Source organism: Electrona antarctica (genome assembly GCF_951216825.1).
Source record: "Electrona antarctica genome assembly, chromosome: 13".
Lineage (NCBI taxonomy): Eukaryota > Metazoa > Chordata > Actinopteri > Myctophiformes > Myctophidae > Electrona > Electrona antarctica.
In genome coordinates, this window is record NC_136794.1 from 7,122,145 (window position 1) to 7,147,124 (window position 24,980).

At 41.6% G+C, this 24,980-nt stretch overlaps 3 protein-coding genes and 1 long non-coding RNA gene across 4 annotated transcripts in view; 1 reads left to right on the plus strand and 3 right to left on the minus strand.

The window, feature by feature from the left end:
• Nucleotides 1-2,575: 2,575 nt before the first annotated feature.
• On the plus strand, nt 2,576-10,607 carry LOC306935208 (rhodopsin kinase GRK1-like). The gene is made up of 7 exons (XM_079518162.1): nt 2,576-3,483; nt 4,970-5,097; nt 6,951-7,108; nt 7,600-7,683; nt 9,621-9,745; nt 9,860-10,061; nt 10,198-10,607. Exons 1-7 carry the CDS (start codon nt 2,788-2,790, stop codon nt 10,482-10,484), a joined length of 1,680 nt encoding a protein of 559 aa, XP_079374288.1. The 5' UTR covers nt 2,576-2,787; the 3' UTR covers nt 10,485-10,607.
• Nucleotides 10,608-12,125: 1,518 nt separating this feature from the next.
• Nucleotides 12,126-18,385, minus strand: mettl21cb (methyltransferase 21C, AARS1 lysine b). The gene is made up of 5 exons (XM_079518396.1): nt 18,325-18,385; nt 17,620-17,764; nt 17,292-17,455; nt 17,089-17,206; nt 12,126-13,720 (listed from the first exon to the last, which is right to left on the minus strand). The coding sequence occupies exons 2-5, from the start codon at nt 17,753-17,755 to the stop codon at nt 13,320-13,322; spliced, it is 819 nt and encodes a 272-aa protein (XP_079374522.1). The 5' UTR covers nt 17,756-17,764; nt 18,325-18,385; the 3' UTR covers nt 12,126-13,319.
• A 2,924-nt stretch (nt 18,386-21,309) lies between these two features.
• Nucleotides 21,310-22,560, minus strand: LOC306935739. The gene is made up of 3 exons (XR_013791419.1): nt 22,430-22,560; nt 21,859-21,970; nt 21,310-21,536 (listed from the first exon to the last, which is right to left on the minus strand). It is a non-coding gene; the product is annotated as an uncharacterized lncRNA (long non-coding RNA).
• Nucleotides 22,561-23,763: 1,203 nt separating this feature from the next.
• The window catches only part of LOC306935599 (uncharacterized protein), a gene marked incomplete at its 3' end in the record, with an annotated part of 4,928 nt that continues 3,711 nt past the window's right edge, over nt 23,764-24,980 (minus strand). Inside the window, exons 4-5 of the mRNA XM_079518696.1 lie at nt 23,868-24,810; nt 23,764-23,806 (exon numbers count right to left, since the gene is read on the minus strand). Coding sequence (XP_079374822.1) covers nt 23,764-23,806; nt 23,868-24,810 — 986 coding nt within the window. The remainder of the gene's footprint in view (nt 23,807-23,867; nt 24,811-24,980) is intronic.

The window sequence follows — 24,980 nt, forward strand, 5'->3', positions numbered from 1 at the left end:
GTTGGCATCTATCAATTTTGTGAGTTCTTTAAGAGTTGTTTTAAAGGAATTGATTTTAAACCAGTTAATGGATGTAGTAGTTAGCCATTAAAGATTGGCGGGTAACTGCAGTTGTGGATGGCTGGACTATATAAAATGGTGGATAAACTGCGGGTGAAATAATGCTAGAAATAAATTCATGGCATCTATCTATAGGTATAGCTTTTAAAACGCACAAAATATCAGCGTACAGTAAAGAATCCCATGTGCTTCCCTGCGCTGCTTGCGGATGGTGCGGTTAATATAAATATGATGATATAATTAATGCGGTTGGATAGTGCGTGTATAATGAATTTGCCGTTGCGGCTGACAACTCCATCCGCAGGTCTCTAGACGGGATGCGCGTGACATCGCCATACCTGGAAGTTCTGCAGGAACGCCTACTGAGTGGCAAAACTACTTTCTGGCCTTGACAGACCGTACATACAAACAAAAGTCCTATCTGATTGTGTTAAACAATGATAAACTCACTTTGCCACGTGATTTGCCATTGACTTTATGCAATCGAATCAAAATCCAGTTTGGTTATTGAAAACGAGCACTTCCAAACTGATAAAATAGGCCAGTCCTATCCATAGCCGTCATCACAAATGTGATGAGGTCAGGAAGTGGCTATGCCCTAATTTAGCCCAAGGAGTGTTTTTCGTGCAAAACGAATGCTTGGAATGGATTCAGAAATTTAAATCTTTGCCTTATATAGGATGTTAATGGTACCCAACTTTCAACCCCTGAATTGACCATGATCCACAATTTATATAATCTATATTTAATGTTATTGTATGACCCTAAGGATAAAAAAAAAAAAAGATTAGTATTGCAGTCATGCCCCTTTTTAGTTTAGATTGACTAACCTAACAGGATAATTCAAGCTTTCTGTACTGCTGCAATGTTGGTGAGTTTAAAATGTAATACAAGGAGCTTTCTGCTGGATGTATGGGCTTTCAAGACCAGAAAGTACTTTTTTTTTGCCACTCGTAGGAGTTCCCGCATAACTTAATGATGCCACACGCATGGCCTCTATAGTGGCCTTGTGGCGGTAATAGGCCAATGTGAAAAGGCTGGCATTTCTTCCTAGGCCTTTGGGCCTTTTACGGAAACCGCCCGCTGCCTTCGTGATTTGATGCCTAGCCAATCGGGATGGATTATGAAAGATCCGTCTTGATGCTGTGTACCGATTTGTGTGGTATCAAGGAGTGATATCAAATGTGTTTCACAAAAGTCTGCCTCCTGGTGGCGCTATAAAAGGCAGATGTGTAAATTGCATGGCAGAGGTCTTTCCTTGGCCTCTAGTAGGGAGTGTCCGTGGAAAGTTCCATGCAGATCGGTGCAGTTATAGGTGAAAATTGTCCCGTTATAATGCCGGGCGGACACGGACGGACGGTCGGGGTAAAACATAATCTTGGCCTGATGGAGACAAAAATGTATGCATAACTTATGTTATTTTCTATGATGACAGATTGATGACAGATTGCACATAGTCCGAAAAACTACAGTAAACACTGGTCGGATTCACATTTTTGCTAGATTACTGGCTCATTAAATTAGACGAATTACTCAATGTATATATGTAGGTTTATTAGGATATATTGGCGTTTATTAGCAATGGACAATTTCTCTGGAATTTTATACATTGCTTTATTTTCCTTTTTTTTCTCTATTCTTTTTTCTGTCACAAAAGGTTGGATCGAGAGTTGACTCTCAATAGATCGCGGTCATACAGCCGCTCTGCTACTTACGAGACCCTGACCCAGAATCAGGGTAATTTGGCGCCAAGTTGTTCACAAACATGAAGTGCGCGGCCCCCCCCCCCCCCCCCCCCCGGCCCAGTCACGAACGGCCCGCCGCACCCGCCGGTTGCCCGCTGGGCTACGCGAGGCCAGCCGAGAGTCCTCGGCGCCCAGATATCGTTCCGTCTAGGCGGGATTCTGACTTAGAGGCGTTCGGTCATAAGCCCGCAGATGGTAGCGTCGCCCCATTGGCTCCTCAGCCACGCACATGCACCAAATTTCTGAACCTGTGGTTCCTGGAATTTTATACATTCCAAACTTTAAACCATGACATGTCATTGGTCCGTCTGGCCCATTACTAACCCTGTCCCTAATTGTAGGTGAAGCCAATGGGATGTCCCCTCATTAACCTCATTGACCTGCACCACCAACACTGTAATACTGAAACTTTCAAAGGGGAAGTGGTTTTCTTTTTTTTTTTAAATATATATATTTAGATGGTCTCCTACTTGGTGGTGAATTAGGCATTCAAAAACCATTTACCACAAGCAACATTTAAGTAGTTTGCAAGTTGGTTTTTCCTGATGTGTCTGTGGCAGCCTAATTGCACCACCTGTCTGTATCGCTCTGTCTCAACAGGAGCTCGTGCACATTGTCTGGGGCATTAAGGTGTTAGTGGATTACTGAAAGGTGTTGACTCAGGTATGTGTGTGTCTGTGTGTGTGTGTGTGTGTGTATATATGTGCACACTTGTACTTGTGTCTATGGGTGAATGTGTACGGTAAAGCGCTCAGCGGAGTATGCCTAGGTCGTGTGCAGACGTGAGTCTCAAATCTCCCCTTTCTCTTTCATGCTCCCTCTTTATGCTCCATCGCTAGCTTGTATTTCCTCTCGGGCTGTTGATTCCTTTAGCTTTCTCACCCTAGCCCCCTTATTTCACCAGCTCACACCTGTTTGGACTCCCCGCCACTTCTCTCCCTCAGCTTTCTCTTTATAGTGGTCTCCCTTTGAGTCACTCAAGATGGATCTGGGTAGCCTGACCACAGTGGTAGCCAATTCTGCCTACATTTCTGCCCGCGGGAGCATTGATGGCAGCTCGGCAGCTGCGCGAGACAAGAAGTACCTTGCCCGCCTCAGGCTTCCTGCAATCACCGTATGTGAAGGCCTGAAGGATACCGTGGATTTGTCCTTCGAAACACTCTGCATGGAGCAACCTATTGGCAAGCGCCTGTTCAGAGAATTCCTGGAAGCAAATCCAGAATACAAACACGCGTCTTCTCTCTGGAGGGACATTGAGGAATACGACCTAGAGGAAGACTCCAACAGGTTGCAGAAGGCCACCAAGATTGTCGAACGCTACATGGATCCCTCTGGCAAGCGACACTGTTCCTTCCTACCGGCAGACATCACAGCCAAGGCGAAGGCAGACCAAGGGACTGCCTCGGATGGACTGTTTGCCCCAACATTGGCCACAGTTCTGGATTTTCTCCGTGCGGACCCATATAACTTATTCCTGGAGAGCGTGTTCCTGAAGAGGTACCTGCAGTGGAAATGGCTGGAGATGCAACCCATGGATGACGACTGGTTTCTAGAATTCCGTGTGCTTGGGAGAGGGGGGTTCGGGGAGGTGTCTGCCTGTCAGATGAAGGCCACAGCGAAACTATATGCTACTAAGAAGCTCAACAAAAAGAGGCTGAAGAAGAGGAAAGGCTTTGAGGTAAGACAAACAACTGTTGAACTTGAACTTGTCCCATCATTACTTAACCCATTTAGGCCTGACGTCGAAATTTAAAAAATGTCCTTATGTTTCTGTATCAGTGGTGCTCAAAAGATTTGAGGCACATTTTCACGATTTTTCAAAAATAGCAGACCTACAAGTTTGTAGATCTGCTATTTTTCAATAGCTAAAGCATAACAAAATGCTTAAAACAACAAAAAGGGTTCCCGCCCAAAATGGGTTAAAGTCTCTAGAAGTGGTGGTTACTTAACCATAGATCAACTGAAGTGAGTAATTCTAATGGCATGATTTTATCATTTATGTGAAATGATATATTGTATTTGCAGGGAGGAACACTGGCATTATAAGAGGCCACCATTTGTTAGGTGTGTCCAAATCAGGCATAAAGGCTAAAATGTGACATGGGAACTGGGCCAGAGGTCAGGACTTGTAATGAAAGGGATATTTCAGTTATTAAGTTGCTTGATTCAGTAATTAGATATTTGATATTAATTTGAGCTGCCCCGCCCCCTTCCTATACAAACCCATTATAACTTCAAACTCCATTTTAACCATGATAGATTCATCATTTACTGTTTTCATTTATTTTTTAATAATTCTTTTGGAAAAGAACCTCCTCCAGCTCCACTCACAAAATAAATAAGAATTATAAAAAAATATATGATTAGTTGACTATCAGTCAACAGAAAAAAGGTTGGGTGTTTTCGATGAATCTGTCATGGTTCAAATGGAGTTTTAAGTTATAATGGGTTTGTATAGGAAGGGGGTGGGGCGCTAAAAAGAATATCAAATATCTAAATACCGAATCAAGCAACTTAAAAACTGTCTGTTTATGTGTTTTCACATAAGCCTGAGTAGACGATAAAATGACCAAAAGTTCCTTTTTAAAAGTGAAATATCCCTTTTAAGCATTATTTAAAAATGCAACTGAAATGTGGATCTAATGTCAATGTTCGTTAATATTAAGTATATTTATTCTCCTTTTTTTCATCCCATACATTTATTTCATTTACAGTGTTTGCCTAGTCCAAAAACATGTATATGTGTATGTGTGTGTGTGCCTGTTCAGTTCCAGAAAGATCTGCAATGAGCAGGATATATAGTATGATAGGACTTAATCATGTTTGTCCTGCCTCTCTTCTGGCCTTAGCTCATGGTATTAAACACTGAGACAGGGATAGAGTGATTACTGAGAGCTTTAGTGGAAAGCCGGTCTGAATGGAACTGCGTGGCATGATTATATGTTGCCCTTGACTCATCTGGGGTCATCATGAAATTCATTCATATCTCCCAAATAGTTTCGCAAGATGACAAAAATGTACTTAAGTAGGCACGTATTCCATCAACACACCCGTTTAACCCTATGAGCTACGTCTGCGCAATGTTCACATTGCATTTTAAACGCAAGAAAAGGTCTTGTTGACACACTTTGTTCAGTGTCGTTGATCATACTCTTCTCCTACAGGGGGCGATGGTGGAGAAGAGGATTCTCGCCAGGGTTCACAGTCGCTTCATTGTGTCTTTGGCGTACGCTTTCCAGACCAGGGACGAGCTCTGTCTGGTTATGACCATCATGAACGGAGGAGATCTCAAGTAACTTCACAAGTCTGATGCAAAATAACACTTAAAAGCACAAACACAACACAGCCATGCAAGTGGGAGACAGTTAAAACGTTTTTTTGTCCCCCTTCTTATTACCCCATTACTATGCGGTTATTTCATCTATGGACTTCAATGTGGCAGAAAGTACCTACAAATGTTTGCAATGAAATGGCATAACGATAATAATTATTATCCAATGGGGCGACGCTACCATTATTTCCAATAGAAAGTTTCCAATCAACTTACTTTAATCAAATTAACTCTGGGTTAATTCATAATTAAGGTGTAATTATGCTGCATTTAAACAAGATATTAATCAATCAACTTAAATCAAATAAAAGTGTGTGTTTTTTTTAAAAATTGAGTTAAACAACACATAACTAGCATAAGAGAAATGCAGGAACAAAGATAATTCACTGTGATGCTTGGAAGTTTGTGAACGTTTTGAGAATGTTCTATATTTCTGCATTAATATGACCTAAAGACCAGATTTTCACAGTCCTAAAAAAAAAGATAAACTGGGAGGGCATAGATCATGTATTCTGGAAGATTATCCAACATTATATATCTGTGACCGTGAGTGGCAAAAGTATGTCAACCTTTTGCTTTCAGTATAACGGGTGGGACCGCCTTGTGCAGCAGCTGCAGCTAAAAGGTTGTTCTAACTGTCCATCCTATTGGCTTGGAGGAATTTAAACCCATACGTCAATACAGAACAGTTTAAACTGTTGGTGGGTTTCCTCACAGGAGCTGCTCACTTAAGGTCCTTCCACAACATTTCTATTGGAGTAAAGCCGGGATATTTCACTTTCAAACATGTTTAGTGTCATTTTAACCTCTAGGCCTCCTTTGTGAGCACCCCAGACCATTTTTTTAAAGTTGCTTGATTCAGTGTGTAGATATTTGATATTCCTTTGATCAGACACGCCCCCCTTCCTATATAAACCCATTGAAGCGTCAAACTCCATTTTAATCCATTGAGACCTGGAACGTATCCATGTCACGTTAGCGTTTAACCACATTAACCATTAACCCATTTTGGGGCGGGAACCCGTTTTGGTGTTTTAAACATTGTTATAATTTAGCTATTGAAAAATAGCAGATCTACAAGCTCATAGCGCGCCACCGAGTGGCGCGCTATGAACTTGTAGGTCTGCTATTTTTGAAAAATCGTTAAAATGTGCCTCAAATCTTTCCGAAAATTGTCATGATTTAGAAACCTTTTTTTTTTTTAATTTCGACGTCAGGCCTGAATGGGTTAACCATGTTATTAATGAGTGGTGACCCAGATTTGAACCCTGGTCCTCCTGCGCAAGTACTTGGATTCACATTATTACCACTGAGCTAATGCCTATACTTGCTCAACTGGGGAGAATTGACATTTTTGACCTTCAGGTCAAAATTTGTGTCGAACCAGAAACGGGATTGGGTCAAAGGTCATGTCCAACCTAGACACAGGAGCGGGGAGAGCAGGGAGACCAAATACAACCAGCCCAATTGTATAAGTTATGTTGTTTTTACGTACTCTAACATACTTTGTCATCTAACATGGAACACCAACACCCTACCGATTTGACAAAATAAAAATGTATTAAAAAAAACCCCATTGCATTATTTATTATTATTGCTTTCAATTATACAATTAGTCTAGGATGCAGGGCCAGGACTTTATCTCAGCAAAGCACCGCGCAACAGATTGTCCATTTGACCACTATTTCTGCTACAGCTCATAGAAACAAGAGTGTTACAACTTTCTCTGCTGTTTATGTACATATTCAAGTCTCTACATTGCAGACATTTTATAAACAAAAGGGTAACATTCTCTCATTCCCAAATCACTTTAGGTACCATGTCTACCTGGTGGATGAGCAGAACCAGGGCTTTGATGAGCCCAGAGCCTGTTACTACATTGCCCAGATCATCCAAGGCCTAGAGCACCTCCACCAGAAGAGAATCATCTACAGAGATCTCAAACCAGAAAACGTGCTGCTTGACAATGAAGGTAACTACAGTATCTTGAGGCAAGCGCAATAACATACAGTTGGGTGCCACCGATATTGTCCCTTATCATTTGACCCATTTAGGCCTGACCTCAAAATTTTAAAAAATCCTTCTAAATCCTCCAGTTTTCTGAAATAAATATTTTCACGATTTTTCAAAAATAGCAGACCTACAAGCTCGTAGCGCGCCACTCGGTGGCGCGCTATTAGCTATTTTTCAATAGCTAAATTATAACAATGTTTAAAACACCAAAAGTGGTTCCCGCCCAAAATGGGTTAACTGTCCTTTTGCGCAGATCACGCAAACCTCAGCAAAAAGAAAGGACAATATCGATGGCCTCCAACTGTATACATATCTGCACATCTGTGTGTGCGAGATGCACAGTATTTTATCTCTGTGTGTGTGTGTGTGTGTGTGTGTGTGTGTGTGTGTGTGTGTGTGGGTGTGCGTGTGGGTGTGCGTGTGCGTGTGTGCTTTTCTTTCTTCCATTAGGGAATGTGCGTATATCTGACTTGGGTCTTGCTCTAGAGTTAAAAGAAGGTGCTACACACACCAAGGGCTATGCCGGAACTCCAGGTTTGTCTCACCTCTTGTATCTGCAAAACTATTAAGCAGAGTCATGTTCTTGGTTTTATACAGTATGACAGTATGAAGTATTTTTGATCACTCAACAACAGTGTTTACCATTTACCAACAGTGGTAGCCTACGAGACTCCCTTTTTCTTTGGCGTTTCGCCTAAGTAGGAGTGGTTTTGAGGTTAATTTTAGGCATCGTTTTTGTGAGGTTAAGGTTAGGATTAGGGTTAGTCCATAGAAGAGAATACCAGCACTCACGTTCTATCCAATAGGATTCTTGTTTTATTTCAGAGGCCTTCCTCAGCGTAAATCTGATATTCACGCTGAGTAGACACATGAGTGTAAATCTCATCTCATGTTTGCTTGCTGCTGGGGGAACGCTGAAAAATAAAAAATAAAAGAATCCTATTGGATACAATGTGAGCGCTGGTATTCTTTTCTATGTACTGTATCTACCTGAACCGTGCACCCGAGACTCTATTACTTTGAACTACTCAAACTGAGTGCTTGCTTCTTTTCCTTTCTTTAAAGGGACATTTCACCCTGAAATGTCCCTTTAAAGATGATATGTTAATGACGTTTAGAAGATTTAGAACACTCTCCTGGGGGTCTTTATGTGTGTAATTTGTGGTTTTAAATAGCAGTGAGCCCAGTGTCTCTGATGTCATGGACACTGGGCTCACTTACTTCCTGGACTACAATTCCCATAATGCTTTGGTGCACTGCTCCTCCTTGTGGATAGGGGTGGGCAGTCTTACTGAAACAACACGTAGTCCAGGAAGTAAGTGAGCCCAGTGTCCATGACATCAGAGACACTGGGCTCACTGCTAAAATCTAAAATATCTAAAACCACATATTACACACATAAAGACCCCCAGGAAAGTGTTCTAGATCTTCTAAACGCCATTAACATATTTTTTTTTGCAAAAAGGGTGAAGTGTCCCTTTAAGGTTAGGGTTAGGCATAGGCATTAGGGGCATAACGGTACATTTGAACAGCAATGCGATACGCATCACAATAAATGGTTGACGATACGATTCATGGGACATATTGATTGGTTCATTCATGGCTGATACGATGTGATTCAATGATTTAAAATCAACATGTGGATAGTGCAGTTTTTTAAGGGAAACATTTAATAGTATGGTTATGATTAAGTAAAGAACACAGTGATTCTCTGGCAAATACATTGTATTTGAACACATATGGACAAACCCACACCTTGACATGAACACAGAATACACACATTTATCGATAGACCAAGACCCCAATCATGGCAGATGCCGCCGACAGTCACAGAGAAAGTGCAGATGATTCAGCGGGGGCAATTACGACTGTCGATACAATCGATTATTTGCATTGCAAAACGTTTCGATACTGATTATTTGCATTGCAAAACGATATGATACAAAGTCAAACAATATGATATGCTGCTTTTTACATATCGATTATACTTCGATTGTTGAAATTACAATAGATATTTTGATGCAGTTACTGTTTTGTTACACCCCTAATAGACCGCCCCCTTTCATGACGACGGTAGAACCAGAAGTGAATTCCTCATTCATTTTCCTCATAGACTTTTCAAAAAGTATTTATTTAAAGACGATCATGCCACATCAAGCCAACTCGAGTTGTGACAAATCATGAGAATAAACACAATGTTTTTCGCTGATCAAATAATTTGTAAGAAGAAAAACAGAACAAAAAGTGTTGCATCCTGCCATGTTTTTCAACTCGAGTTGGCTTTGTCCGCGGTGTAAACGTCTTTATATAAATACTTTTCGAAAAGTCTATGAGGAAAATGGTCTCGGGAGGGGGCGGGACTGCGACGCTCTATAGCCATGTAACCACGCCCACTTGGGCGAAACGGCAAAGAAAGAGGGAGTCCCGTTAGCCTACAGAGCAGTCTAATATCTTAATTTCCGCCCTTGCAGGGTACATGCCACCAGAAATGCTAGGCGGCGACAAATATGACATGTGCGTGGACTACTTCTGCCTTGGGGTGACATTGTTTGAGTTCATTGCAGCCAAGAACCCCTTCAGGACCAAGGGGGAAAAGGTAACGCCTTGACCGGCCTGAACGTTTTGTTCAGACCTTCATTTTACTCGGGGCATAGATTTGAAAGTCTTTCTGACATTCTGTGATTTTTCCCTTGTTTGCTTTATCATCCAGCTTGAGCGTGAGCAGTGGAAGGAACGAATCCTGACCAAGCCGGTAGAATATGACGAAAAGTTCAGTAAAATTACAAAGGCCTTCTGTGAAGGGCTCCTTTGCGCAGACGTGGAAAAGAGACTGGGCTTTAAGGATGGAACCTGTGATTCGCTCCGAGAAAACCCCTTCTTCAGTGATATCAACTGGAGGAAACTGAACGCAGGTATACTATATTCTCTGATGCCTCACATTTCCACAAATCTTGATGATTCCTTTTTGCTGTGTCCATAGCACATTAGATCACGTTTGTCTGATGTGTTGGATTTGCTCTATAAGATGCCCATTTCTTGTCCTTATAGGTATCCTGCCTCCTCCTTTCGTCCCTGACGCTAGAGTTGTGTATGCCAAGGGTCTGGATGCTGTCGGGGAGTTCTCCTCGGTGAAGGGAGTGACCATAGACAATCCTGACGTTACCTTCTTTGATGAGTTCTCTTCAGGGAACATCTCCATACCCTGGCAGGAGGAAATGATCGAGACCGGAATCTATGGAGAGCTCAACGTGTGGGCCGCTGATGGCAGCCTTCCCCCCCCGGACTCTGGAGACTCTGGAGACGCACCCAAGTCATCTACCTGCTGTGTGTCATAGAGGGATGCGGTCAAGGCTCCCCCCCAAACCAAACCCACCCATAGCTGGGGAGGGGGTACCGAGAACGAGTGCCAATTTGGTAACGGTTCGTAATTGGTCTGAACCGAAAATACCAATAAGCTCCTGGACTATAAATAGGTGCTGCTATCGGTATATGACAATTCATTCTAACTTATGTGTTTAACAACCATAAGCTTTGCTGGAGTTGGCGTCTCTGTTGTACTGACACTACTGCCACGTTATTTGAATGTTTCTAGTTTCCACCAGAGAAAATGGTGGCATCCACACAACCAGCGGACAGTCTCTGTCAGTGTTTGTCCCTCCGGTCCCTGTTTGTTCCAGTAAAAACATGATAGCCACTGCAGTATTTTATTAGATACCATACCACACACATCTTACTTCTGTTTATTGTATAAAGAAAACCTCGAAAAGGACCGGTCTCTAGGTGGGCTGCCATCTGACTTTGAACCGTGGGGTTGAGAGAGGGAGGGAGGGAGGGAGGGAGAGAGACACACAGCAACAACTGTAATAAGTCTGCAGCCATAGGCCAAGGAAATCCTCGATCTGCTACAATCACTATTCATGGAAGCCTGTAGATAAGAAAGCACAGAAACTCTGGTGAAGAAGTCCATTTATTAACACGCATCGATGGGACATCAATACATAAAAAAGGAGGTCAGTGAAGTGGGAAGATTAACTATGGACTATAAAGTTAGTCAAAAAGGACATTTTTAATCCTACTCTTAGAAGTCTGCCTCCTGGAGTGAAACGGGAAGAAGTAGGAATGCATTCTTGACTGCAATGTTCTGGAGGGGAAATAAGAGAATGATGAGCCAGTTTACACTAGTCTCACTCGTCTGTCAGTCTACACTCTTATTTATTTATATCGTCTATGAGAGGGGTTCTCAACCCGTGGGTCGCGACCCCTCGGGGGGTCGTCAAATTATTTTGGGGGGTCCCCAAATTATTTTCAAAAAAAAGAAAAGAAAGAAAAGTTTTTTTTTTTTTTTTGCAACTGAATGGCTGTAAAGTGGAAATGAAGAGTTTACATATAGTACACATAGTACATGCATACACCTTCCCTAATGATGATGGTTTCAGTATTTATTTATGGTGTATTGTCTCTATTATTAAGGTTATTGTAGCAGTCAATTTATATTGGGGGTCGGGAGGGGGCGGGGCGGGGGTCCCGATACGTTGCCAAAGCATTTTCGGGGGTCCCCGGCCAAAAAGGTTGAGAACCCCAGAATATAATTTATATCGTCTCATAGACTCTATGAGACGATATAAATTATATTCTGGATTTGACATTGAGCCATTGCCAAGAAGCTAATATGGGAGACAATTCGTTTCCTTGCTCTTTACAGTGCACATGTATGCATGCAGCAGCATTCTGGATCAGCTGGAGAGTCTTCAGAGACTCGTTGGGGTAGCCTGATAATATGGAATTGCAATAATCAAGTCTGGATTTAGCAAATGCATGGACACTTGTTGCTCCATCTTTTTGAGGCAGAATGTGTCTGATTCTTGCAATGTTATGTAGGTGAAAAAGAGGCATTCATTGACATTTTGTGACATGTGGGAGTTAAAAGGCAATACTGCATCCTGCTAAAACACGGAGGTGTTTCTAAGCTAATTAGGGCCCTGCATAATAACTTTATTTTTTGATTGCGTTTATCACCGTAAGACATGCTTTGTATGTCTTGTATGTGTATGCATTTTGTTCGTGCATGTGTGCATGTCCATTTTTGTGTACCAATGCTTCTGGTTTCACAATGCAAGATGTGTATTATAAGTTTTATGTTAGTTGGGGGTATCTGTGTCCTGTGAACTGATAAACAGATGCTCTCTCTAGCATGTCATTTCATGGGTTATTACCTCATCTCTCATGTCTTCTAGTTTGCACTTAAACTACTATTTTAAAAAGGGTGATTTTATCATCTACTCAGGCATTTGGGAGCACCCCAGACAGTTTTTAAGTTGCTCAATTCAGTATTCTGATATTTGATATTAATTTTGTCACACACGCGGCACGCCCCTTCCTATACAAATCCATTGTAACTTCAAACTCCATTTGAACCACGACAGATTCATTGAAAACACCTGTCCATGGCTCGGGCCATGTTTCTTCAATTACTTCCTTTATTTTTAATATTTGTTGTAACTTAAAAACGGGGGTGTTCACAAAAGCCTAGACGATAAAACGATCCCCCAAAAATGTTAAAGTGCAGTACCCCTTTAAAGCCATTCAATGTATTTGTTTTCTTTAAATTGAGCTGAATGTCTCCTAGATTTCACAAAACATTTGATTAAAACGGTTGTCAAATATCTTTCTGTAATTACCTATAGTGACTTTTGGAAATAATTTAAAAATGACAAGTCAAAAATACTCTTTCATATTTGTGAAAGAGACCCACATTTTCTTACGTTTTCCTGCCATTCCTTTTCATTTGTTCTATGCATAAATGTCAGAGCACCTTTGATAAAGCTTTAGTGCAGGCTAGTAAATAGAGGCGCTATGTGAATTTACTTGACATTTTCCACAAATTGTTTAGAGGCAAAGCATTTTATTTATGAAAGTGTTACATCAAAAAAACACCAAATGTATGAAATAATATGGCAAATAAAATGGCTTAACTAATCATAAAGATGAGTTTAGACCTTTTCTCCCTTCTGTTGCAGAGGTTAGAAGAGCCAGGTTGAAATGTAATTCAAGCGTTACATCAAAGCTCAGAGAAGTTCAACTGTCATTCTTTCTGCTGTACAAAGTACTAGTTCACCCAATATGTTGTTTCCCATCTAATCCACTCGCTCATATCTCCTATCGTCTCTCTCTCATTCCTTTGCAGTGGCCCTGTATATCTTCACCCCCTCCTGCGGTAGGTCAGAGAGCAGTGTGGTGTGGAAGCTGTCGTTAAAACTCTCTGTGAACCTCAGGTCCGATTGGAACCGAACCTTATTGGCCCACAGCAGTGTCGTTCCGCTGCCCGGTCGGCAGAAGTGACGCATCGTCGCCAGCAGGTCGTCGAGGCAGTCGTGGTGATAGACCACGTCTGCTGCCAGCACGTAGTCGTAGTGGCAAGAAGAAGTGTGTGGGAAATCCCGTTCCAGGGTTTGACCCCAGGGAAGGGCCAGTGCCTGGGGTGTGTAACGGCAGCGACCCTTGGTGTTCCTTGAGAGGTTAAAGGACAGGTTAGACAGGATGTCCGGCAGGTCAGTGGCTGTCACCCAGGCACCTGAGGAAAGACAGTGTCTTTTACAATAAAGCAGTGGTTTTCAACCCCGTTCATGTCAAGGTCCATTATCTATTCGGCATTTGAGCCACAGACAGAACTTAGGGCTGTATTTTGCGTGTCTTAAGTACCAGGTCTTATTACTTAACTTAAAGGACCACTTCACCACTTTTCAACATCTCTTCATATAATTGGTCCTCACTAATGTTCATGATAAAACACCACCATTTTTTCCTACTCAGTTTGTGTCTCATAGGAGGGCTTTGGGTAGTTCGGACACCCGTCCACCAGTGACATCATCATTAGGCAGATTTTTTTTTAAACAAGATTTGTTTTAAAATATATTTAGATTTTTATTATAGTGAGAATGATGGCTTCAACTTTTGCATTGCAACTTTTCAGGAAAAGAAAGCCTGCCGTTTCTATTAGCTTGGATTCACCATCGATGATGTCACTGGTGGACGGGTTTCTGAACTGCCCACAGCCTTCCTATGAGACACAGACTGAGTAGGAAAAAATGGTGGTATTTTATCATGAACATTAGTTAGGACCAATTATAGGAAGAGAAGTTGAAAAGTGGTGAAGTGGTCCTTTAAGACCTGGAGGCGTGGTCAATGCTCTTTGGCCACTTAGAATAGCCAAATGGCATTGATCACGCCTCCAGGTCTTAAGTTAAGTAATAAGACCTGGTACTTAAGACACGCAAAATACAGCCCTTAGAATGTTATAAGATTTTGTCCACAATTTCATGCTTTGATGGTGAATAGAGTACCAACAGGCAAACGTTGACCAAAACAATTATTATTCTACATTCTGTAATTGTGTAGATTACAGTAAATTAAGTAATGCAGATGTTTAACAGTATTGAACTCTTGGGAGCGTAAAATGAAACCAAATGGATGTTACACTCTCAAGAGTTACAATTTACAATTTACAATTTAGGCATTTAGCAGACGCTCTTAATCCAGAGCGACTTACATTAGGCAGGAACAAAAGTATGGGAATACATCACATATATAAAATGCATTTATCAAGAAACATGCGTAAGCTAAGAACGTAACTAGAACATATCTATATAATGACACTATACATATTAACTATACATATATACTATACTATGCTATACATATGTAGGCTACTATGATGTCACTGTGCTATGACTATATACAATGCAATTATTGTGCTGTCTACATGACATGCTATAAGTCTGTTTCAAATGCTATCTAAGTCTAAAAAGTGCTATCTAAGGGGGTAGGATAAGTGCTATGGGCCATGATGGAGTCTGAAAAGGTGGGTCTTCAGACTACGGCGGAAGATTGGGAGTGATGCCGCAGTTCTGACTGCAACGGGGAGTGCATTCCACAGTTTTGGGGCCAGAAGGGAGAAGAGTTTGGGACGTGTGAAGAGTTAAAAGGATCCCTGGCTAATAAGACAAATACTCCTTAAAACATTATATTTGCCCTCTACAACTAAAAATAAAAACACCTTCAATATTGTATTTCTTTCATAAATATAGAGAATGCATATGCTAATTAAAAACAACGTAATACTTCCTACGGTTAATATGAGCATCAAAGCAATATTTTAAATACTTTTTTATTAGCACGTGCATTCCATACATTCCATAGGGCTGGACCACTGAAGGTTTACAATTTACAATTTAGGCATTTAGCAGACGCTCTTAATCCAGAGCGACTTACATTAGGCAAGAACAAAAGTATGGGAATACATCACATATATAAAATGCATTTATCAAGAAACATGCGTAAGCTAAGAACGTAACTAGAACATATCTATATAATGACACTATACATATTAACTATACATATATACTATACTATGCTATACATATGTACTATGATGTGCTATGACTACATACAATGCAATTATTGTGCTGTCTACATGACATGCTATAAGTCTGTTTCAAATGCTATCTAAGTCTAAAAAGTGCTATCTAAGGGGGTAGGATAAGTGCTATGGGCCATGATGGAGTCTGAAAAGGTGGGTCTTCAGACTACGGCGGAAGATTGGGAGTGATGCTGCAGTTCTGATTGCAACGGGGAGTGCATTCCACAGTTTTGGGGCCAGAAGGGAGAAGAGTTTGGGACGTGTGGAGCGTTGTCCCGGCGTTTTTAGTGAGGGTACTTCCAGCTTTCCTGCGTTGGCTGATCTGAGTGCGCGGGTTTGGGAAGGTTTGGGAACCGCTGTCCTACAGTATATGGCAGTGAATGCTGGACCCAGAAGCCAACTCTGCAGAAGGCTCTAGGCGGGTGCTACACCAGAATGTTACGTGTAGTGCTCAACATCAGCAAGAGTACACATGTTACCAACGAGAATCTGTATGATGGAATATTCAGGTTGAGCGACATAATAGCAGCTAAGAGAATGAGACTTGCAGGACACTGCCAAGGAGTTGCCAGCCAGCAAACTGGTGCTGTGGGAACCAACACATGGGCACCGGTCACAAGGACGTCCCATACTAACATTTCAGTCAGACAACTCTTAGAGTGAATTTAGAATACCGTATAATATTTCATAATTGTGCATAGATATATGAAGCATAGATTAGCGTCAGGGCTCTGTCCCTATATTCATTCCCTGTAACATTAACAATGTAATTAAGAATTACAGGGAATGAATAAGACCCCCATGCAGGGGGATCTAGAAACAGAGCCCATGTACACAGGTGGATGCTGGGGAGGCGGTGGGATTTGCTAAAACTTCATGAGCAGCAGGTTAGCAGCAAGCGAGGCAGGGAGACAGCGGCGGCGGCGGCGCACGACCGCACAACAGGAGAGAAGCCATGAATGAGCAGGTAGGCAAATAGCCGCTCTGATCAGGTAAAGAGTGCATGAGACTAGTCACCTGATCAGGTAGGTGCGCTCACGAGTTGCCTGCCTGAACTAGCTCCGCAGGCTTCGCATCATATGTGGATGTACTCAAGGAGCGCAAAGCACCAACGAGCTGGCCGGATGTTTGGAGAACCGTGATGACTGGAAGCGACGATTAAGGACGACCTAGAGATAATGTTTTAAGGCATATTTGTCTTATTAGCCAGGGATCCTTTTAAAGATCTAATAAGGGTCCATTTGGTTACCAACTCTCCATCATTTAGCTGGGAACCACCTGGAACCCCCTCAAGGACCACTGGTGGTCCCCGGACCACTGGTTGAAAACCACTGCAATAAAGCAACAAAATCCCGAAAAGGAAACATCACAAACAGAGAAAGACACAAACCGACAGTTGTTCCAGCCTAATTTATACTTATAAATACTTATACGTCATATATGCCCAAAATAACTGATGAACATCTGTTCTTTTCGGGGAGGGATGCGGCCGCCGTCTGAGGTATAAATTAGGCTTGACTCACCAAGCAGACATGACACAATGGACAGCAAACCAGTTCCAGCTCCAATTTCCAGCACAGCTTTGTCCATGAAGTTCACTTGTTGCTGGTTATTCTCCAAGAAATGGCACAAAGCCTCTGCCTGCACAATCACAAAATGGTCGTTATCATCACTACGAATGCAGGCTTGTTGTGAAAGCCACATATCATATCATTTCCAAACTCACCCCAGGCCAGATGAGAGCGCCATATGTGTCCAGAGACTCTCGGATGCTTATGTGATGTCCGGCAAAGACGAAGGACTCCTTTCCTAGTGCATAGTAAACACTAGGTTCCCAGACATTCCTTCGATCCAGGGCCTCTCCTGCCATCCGTTTACGATCAGCCACAACTGTATGTCGAGATGAAGAGATATTACTGACTGTGTATTATATCATGTGTTACAGTAAGAGAATGTTCACACATTTTATATTTCATAAACAATAACCAGAGCAAGTTCAAGTGTTCTTTTCTTGTGAATTTTGAGGTTTTGATGTTTTATTGAAGATCTGTTACCTTCTTGGTCACTTTCCTCCACCAGTTGATTGTCATTCAGAGTCTTGTCTCTTCCAGCATCAAACGTCATTCTCTCCTTCCCACCATCCCTCTGTTGGTTGGATTGGCTGGCTGCGGATGACCTCTCCATGAGCATAAACGTAAGCTGTTGAAGATAGTTTACAGTTCTCTTGCAGTAGACTTTATTGGGTTATAGTTATAGTTTGGGTAATAGTTTGTTATAATTTTGTGATATTCCCAAAAAGTGAGATATGAGATAGTGGAGCCATATATCACACCTCATAAATCATAGCCTATACAAATGATTAAAAACAAAATTCACATCAAATAATTCAAACCACTCAATGTCCTTGGTTTGTAGGGGCATGTTTTCAAGAGACTGAAATACACAGTGGCGTAAAAGCTCTATTGGTCAATACAGCATAACACAAATAGTTTGCCACTGTAATATATTAGTTTAGCATTTAATAATTTGTGCTCTTTTGAAATACATTAAACATGTATATTTCCATGTTTTACATGTATATAAATGTAAAATGATCTCCATATTATATATTGACATGTCTGTTACAGGTAAAAAAAATAAACCTATATTAAAAACACTGTTCTGAACGAAATGATTAGACCTATACTGTAGTAACTTCAGTTAACACATGCTGCGAAGCTAAGGTTTCGCTGAAAGGTTAGAAAGGTTTAAAGACACACCTGTGTGAAGCAGCAATCTGTTTTCGACGTGGTGCTCCGTTTCTGCCTCTGTTCCTCTGTGTTGGACTCTTGCGTTTATAGAAACAGCATCATTTCCGACACACCCATGTGTGTGTGTGTGTGTGTGGGGGGGGGGGGGGGGGGGGGGGGGGGGTGTTGGGGCATTGGCACTGGTGGTAAGTTGACGCACAGGGGTGAGTGTGAGTCACATTCTTTAGATAAGTCAAATTAAATCAAAGCCTTATTATCCTTTATGTTCCACATATATCTCTGCTCCCTGTTAATAAGCTGTATTTGTTGCCTTTTGTGGTCTTTAAACCCCTTTTGGTGTTTTAACTAAGCATTATGTTGTACTTTAGCTATTGAAAAATAGCAGATCTACAAGCTCATAGCGCGCCACCGAGTGGCGCGCTACGAGCTTGTAGGTCTGCTATTTTTGAACAATCGTGAAAATGTGACACAAATCTTTGAATATATATTCTTTCAGAAGACTTTTTTTTTTATTTCGACGTCAGGCCTAAATAACCTGTTATTTTTAGGGGTGCACGATTATTAAATTATGACCGATCTCCTGTTATTTTCAGGGTCATATCTGCCGATACCGACTCTGACCGATTCCGATATTATACAGAGGAACACAATGGAAACAAGCCTATATAGGCCCTAATAGAGGCTTGGCCCAAAGCCTGTTAATAAAGTATTCAATTTATCAATAAATAGCCTATACTCTTTTCCAAATGTCTGTTTTCAAAACTGAATGACTACTGAATGAGATGAGTACACAAATTAAATGTAGAAAAAAGTTAAGTTTATTTTGTTTTACATCATATTTGATTTAAAATATATATATAAAATTATATTGAGACTGTTCCGATACCGATATGGCATTTTTATGGCCGATTCCGATTTTGCTATTCACCACAAATTGCAGATCTACAAGCTCACAATCTGCAATGGACCCAAGGGTCCATTGCAGATTGTGAGCTTGTAGATCTGCAATTCTTGTCTAATATTCCACCCAGAATATGGATGGATGCTGGGGGTTCGAGTCATTCCAGTATCTATTGAAAGAGCAAAGAGGACTGGTGAAATGATTTGGTCTCCAACTATACTAGCCGTTTAAGAACCAATGCTGTTGTGAAAGGTTCATGACTGAAGGAGAATGGAGTGGTATTTATAATCCACTGAGATTATGTTTGTAAACCCGATGTCGCACACTCAGGGACAGCTGCTCTCTCTCTCTCTCTTTGGGGGGGGCGGCTTTTTATGCCTTTATTGATACAGTAGGTAGGTAGACAGAAACTGGAGAGAGAGAGATCATCAGGATCGGGCCTCTCACTCTCTCTTAAAAGAACAACTAAATGAAGCTAGAAAATGGCTTGAAATGACAGCGTGAAGTACCACTGACTGACTCACTACTACCCATCTACACAGCAAAATCTTGAGTACCGGTATTCGTTTTACTCGGAATTAAAAAACACAGTCACGATATCAGAGGAATTCCCTTCTCTTCAAAACATAACACTGATCTTCATGCAGGATTACTATGTCCTTGTTGCATCGTCCCTGTCCCATATATCATTGAAGATGTCATTTTTTTTTGATTGAGTCTTTTAGTGACTGTTGTCAGAATGGCATGGACAAACCCCCAGTTAACCATTTTGGGCGGGAACCCCTTTTGGTGTTAGCATTATGTTATGCTTTAGCTATTGAAAAATAGCAGACCTACAAGCTCATAGCGCGCCACCGAGTGGCGCGCTACGAGCTTGTAGGTCTGCTATTTTTGAAAAATCGAAGAACCACTGACATAGAAACATGGCTTTTTCAGAAAACTGTCAGGATGTAGAAGACATTTTTAGAATCTGATGTCAGGTCAAAATGGGTTAATGTTTGGCACTGAACACATATGTTCTTTTAGCAACTGTGACCAACCAGATCAGATTATGTGCTCAGTCTAAAAATAAGATTAAATTCTATACTGTAGCTGGCACCATGTAGGCTAATGCATTGCAAAGCTCCTGCCACCTAGAAGTCATATTTCCTAGTAGCTCTGGTCCATAGTTCTAATGCCGTTGCGCAGAGCTATGCACCAGAGATAATTTCCTGGTAGAAGAACAATCGGATTGCTTCTCAATAAATCCACTCTACTTACTTAGGTGATTTGACCATGTGTACAGTCTGGATAATAATCTATCCATTTATAGACTGTATTATTTTTGGTTTTCATATAAAACAAGATTTATGTTGTGGCAATTAAAATAGAACGATAAAGCACATTTTGTCAGTCTTCTTCAACTTGAGAGTTTGATAATCCCCACCTCCATCTCAGTCTATCGTGAAAAGGCTGTTGTGGACAATGGAACATGAGTCATACCCGCACAGCAACATGTGGGTCCCTGCAGGCTTACTGTGAAAGTTAATGGGTGCTAAGCTCGTCTAATGATGAAGGGGAGGTGCATATTGGAACACAGGAACATAGACACAACCAAGCACGATTAATTATCCAGAAAACCGTGAGGCAAACCATGAGCTCTAAATGCAAAAATATGGTTGTGAGCAATCTTTGCCACCAAAGGATTGTTGTCACTGCCAGGTGAAGATCAGTTCTAGGCCATGGGGGTTCTATCCTGATCCCATGCACAGCAGCACAACAGACCAGGATCCCTGGAATCCAGGGGAGAGATTCAGGACAGGATGCCATTTATGTGTTAAGATGATTCAATGGTGAATCACTCATCCAAAGCCTGAGCACAACTAAGGCCCAAACAGAACAACACAAGTTACACAACACAACACAACACAACACAACACAACACAACACAACACAGCTACAGGTACATACAGCATGACGTCACAGCACACCTAACAATAGGCTATTCTTGTCTTTATGACTTTATTTACAGAATGCTGAATTCCTTTACAATATTTTTGAGAAACAAAGCAAATACTGTTTTCATTTAATTTAATTACTAAAAGTTCCACAGAGTGAGTATAGAATATTCAATAGTGGCTAACATTATTTCGGAGGCTGCCAACTGTAAATGTTTTTTTACAAACATTTCAAAACATAAAACTGTGACAGAGGGAGCTGGGAGTCGATTTATGAGGTTTGAGGTTCACTTCTCTATTCATTCACCGTTGTTTCTAAAGAGGATAGGAACAAATGAACGACCGAAGGTCCCAGCACGGCATATCATTGAATTTCCCATTTCCTGAAAAAGACCCACACACACAAACTGTGGATCAGGAATACAGCAGCAGAAAGTTGAAATATAATAACCACAATCATAAATCATCATCTTGTTCAAACACTGAAATTAATAAAACAAGCAATATAATTAAACGTAAAACAGTAACTGAAGAATAGCATAGGAATAAAGAACATAACACACAGTGAAATTGAACTGATATGTACAAAATATTCACAAATAAATAAAATAACATATGATAATAAATGAATAAGACTGGTGGTCACATATTCAGGTCAATGCAGGACAGAAATCAACAGTATTGTGAAGACTGTTTGAGTCATACCTTGTGCCAACAGCTCCACACAGTCCTCTACACCCGATGTGTTGTTGGGTTCACCGGGCAGCCAATCAGCATAGCCCCAGTGGGCACCATCCAACCAGATAAAGCGACCAGTCTGACAAAGAGGAGATAAATATACAGGCTGAGGTTATTCGTTCTATAAGGCATGCACATATGTTGCTACACACGTCAAATCCCCAGTGTCGCTTAACTCTGACAATTCGGTTGGTAACATATGTTAAACAAGTTAAAAATGGGTGAATTAATTAATGACGAGGATTTTGCTGTGGGAGTTAATTTAAGCGGGAAATATAAGCAATGCAGTGTATTTTATGCTTTGTGACAATATTTCATATCAACATGCACACTGGCATCAGGCATATATGTAGGCTACTACACCCAGGATATGGCCACACACGTACACGCACGCACGCACACGCACACACACACACACACACACACACACACACACACACACACACACACACACACACACACACACGCACGCACACACGCACACACACACACACGCACACACGCACACACACACGCACACGCACACGCACACACACACCTCCAGGTAGCGTAGTCCTCCAACCCAGGTGCGTGTGTATGCCCCATTGTACTGAAGCATCATGTTCATCACTTGTCTGTGAATATACTGGTTTGTGATGGAGGCAAGGTGGCCTTTGGGGAATTGTTCCTGGCAGAAGAACTGTAGAACAGTAGATTACATATTAAGATTCACTTGTGGATACTAGTGCTAAAATTAGTGTTTTGCATAAAGACAAAATAAATCAATGTCTTGGAAATGCATTTGTAGAAAATCACTTGCCTCTGCATCTGCAGCCTGCTTTGGTCCTCTGAAGAACAGGTAACATTTCCCTTCAAGGACTACACCGTTGCAAGACTCCCGCCCTGTGGCGAAGAGATGGAATTGCATTTCACATTATTGTAGCTCTCTCTTTTTCTCTCTGCACACGCTGCATAGCGTAATAACCCCCCCGAAATCATCCATCAGCGGTTAACCCATTTTGACCTGAGATCAGATTCTAAAAATGTCTTCTACATCCTGACAGTTTTCTGAAAAAGCTGTTTCTATGTCAGTCGTTCTTCGATTTTTCAAAAATAGCAGAACTACAAGCTTGTAGCGCGCCACTCGGTGGCACGCTATGAGCTTGTAGATCTGCTATTTTTCAATAGCTAAAGCATAACATAATGCTAACACCAAAAGGGGTTCCCGCCCAAAATTAACAGCACTGATGGCAAACAGAGCTCAGATGCGTCTAAAGTTCTCTAAAAATGCTGCACACCCAATCAGAAATGATAAATGGTACTGATATTTTGTGGTATTTTTTTATATTGGCTAAAAATAAATATTCTCCATAACATTTGATTGATTTCATTGAGTCTGTCCAGTGCCTCAGTGAGGTGCATAAAGTTCATGCTACCATGCAAGGCCAAAACTAACTTATTATGGAATACTGTAATCAAGTAATTGTTATTTTCTATTGACTGTCTTACGTCAAACAGCAGTTTTTTATTTCAGATGATTTAAGTACAGTGTCCTTTGTCCTTTTGATAATTATGCTTTTATATTGTTTATGCAGTATATATTAATCTGTCCGACAGCAACACAGTTGCCTAAAAGATGATCGTCCGTGCCAGTATATATTAATCTGTCCGACAGAGCAACACAGTTCTCTAAAAGTTTATCGTCCGCGTGCGTGCGTGCGTGCGTGCGTGCGTGCGTGCGTGCGTGCGTGCGTGGGAACTCACTCTCCATAGCTAACTCCCCTTCTTCATCCACCAAAGCCCTTGGTTCCTGGTCCAGTTCTATCACTGGCTCCTCATCCATCATGACCGGCTGATATCCAAGGACTTCGTTAGTGAACTCAGGCTCTACCTTCATGACTGATTCTTCACCTTCAAGCCCCTTATCTGCCAGTTCCTGCATGAAACTGTGAATGAACTGTGGCTCTAAAGCCAGATCATCCTGTGACAACTCATACTTGTTTATAGGCTCCTCTCCAATCATGATGTCTTCAGAGAGCGGCTTCAACTCCACGATTGGTTCCTCTGCCTCATAGTCCGGGTTGTTAGTCTCCACTTCAGGCTCCAGGTGCATCTCATACTCATGCCACGACTGCAACTGTGGATCCTCCTGAGATTCTGGATCCACTTGAACTTCTGACTCTACTGAAACTACTTTGTCCATCTTCTGTGGATACAACTTGACTTCTTCTTTCATCTGAACCTCTGGGTCCAACTGAAACTCTGGATCCACCTGAAACTCTGGATCAACCTGAAACTCTGGATCAACCTGAAACTCTGGATCATCCTGAAACTCTGGATCAACCTGAAACTCTGGATCAACCTGAAACTCTGGATCAACCTGAAACTCTGGATCAACCTGAAACTCTGGATCAACCTGAAACTCTGGATCAACCTGAAACTCTGGATCCACCTGAAACTCTGGATCAACCTGAAACTCTGGATCAACCTGAAACTCTGGATCAACCTGAAACTCTGGATCAACCTGAAACTCTGGATCCAATTGGATGTCATTCATCTGAAACTCTGGGTCCTCCTGAATCTCTGAATCTAACTGAGCCTCTGTCTCTAGTACTGCAACCTCTGGTAAAACGTCAGCATCAGCATGCCAGTCTTCAGGATTTTCCTTTTCAGACACTAGCTTCTGGTTTACCCAGAGGCCCTGCTGCACATCAGCTAACTCTGTGTCCACAAGAGGAATCCGAATCCCTTTTGCTGATGATGGCACAGAAGATTTGTCCTGCTCCTCTGGACTTAGTATGACCTGTGGCCCATTTACCTCCACCTCCACATGACCCTGCACTGGAACCCAGTCTGCACCAACAGGACCGTAGTCTCCTTGTGGTAAGGATGGACTTTCTTCTGCGATATCACGCTGAAAGGTTGGCATCCCCAAGGCCACTGCAAGATAGAGAAACCCACAAATCTTATTCAAAAAATAAGTAAATACACAAATTAGCATTTGGAAATTACTAAATTAGGTATTGGTATACTGTGTCAACTCCCCCCCCTTCTCTCTCTCTCTCTCTCTCTCTCTCTCTCTCTCTATATATATATATAAATATACACAC

Coding starts and splice junctions, on each gene's coding strand:
- LOC306935208 (XM_079518162.1), top strand. CDS start 2,788: ATGGATCTGGGTAGCCTGACCACAGTGGTAGCCAATTCTGCCTACATT. Junction 7,109..7,599: donor CGTGCTGCTTGACAATGAAG/GTAACTACAGTA, acceptor TTCTTCCATTAG/GGAATGTGCGTATATCTGAC. Junction 10,062..10,197: donor CTGGAGGAAACTGAACGCAG/GTATACTATATT, acceptor TTGTCCTTATAG/GTATCCTGCCTCCTCCTTTC.
- mettl21cb (XM_079518396.1), bottom strand. CDS start 17,755: ATGCTCATGGAGAGGTCATCCGCAGCCAGCCAATCCAACCAACAGAGG. Junction 17,207..17,291: donor GCGCTCTCATCTGGCCTGGG/GTGAGTTTGGAA, acceptor GTGATTGTGCAG/GCAGAGGCTTTGTGCCATTT. Junction 13,721..17,088: donor CATTGTGTCATGTCTGCTTG/GTGAGTCAAGCC, acceptor GTCTTTCCTCAG/GTGCCTGGGTGACAGCCACT.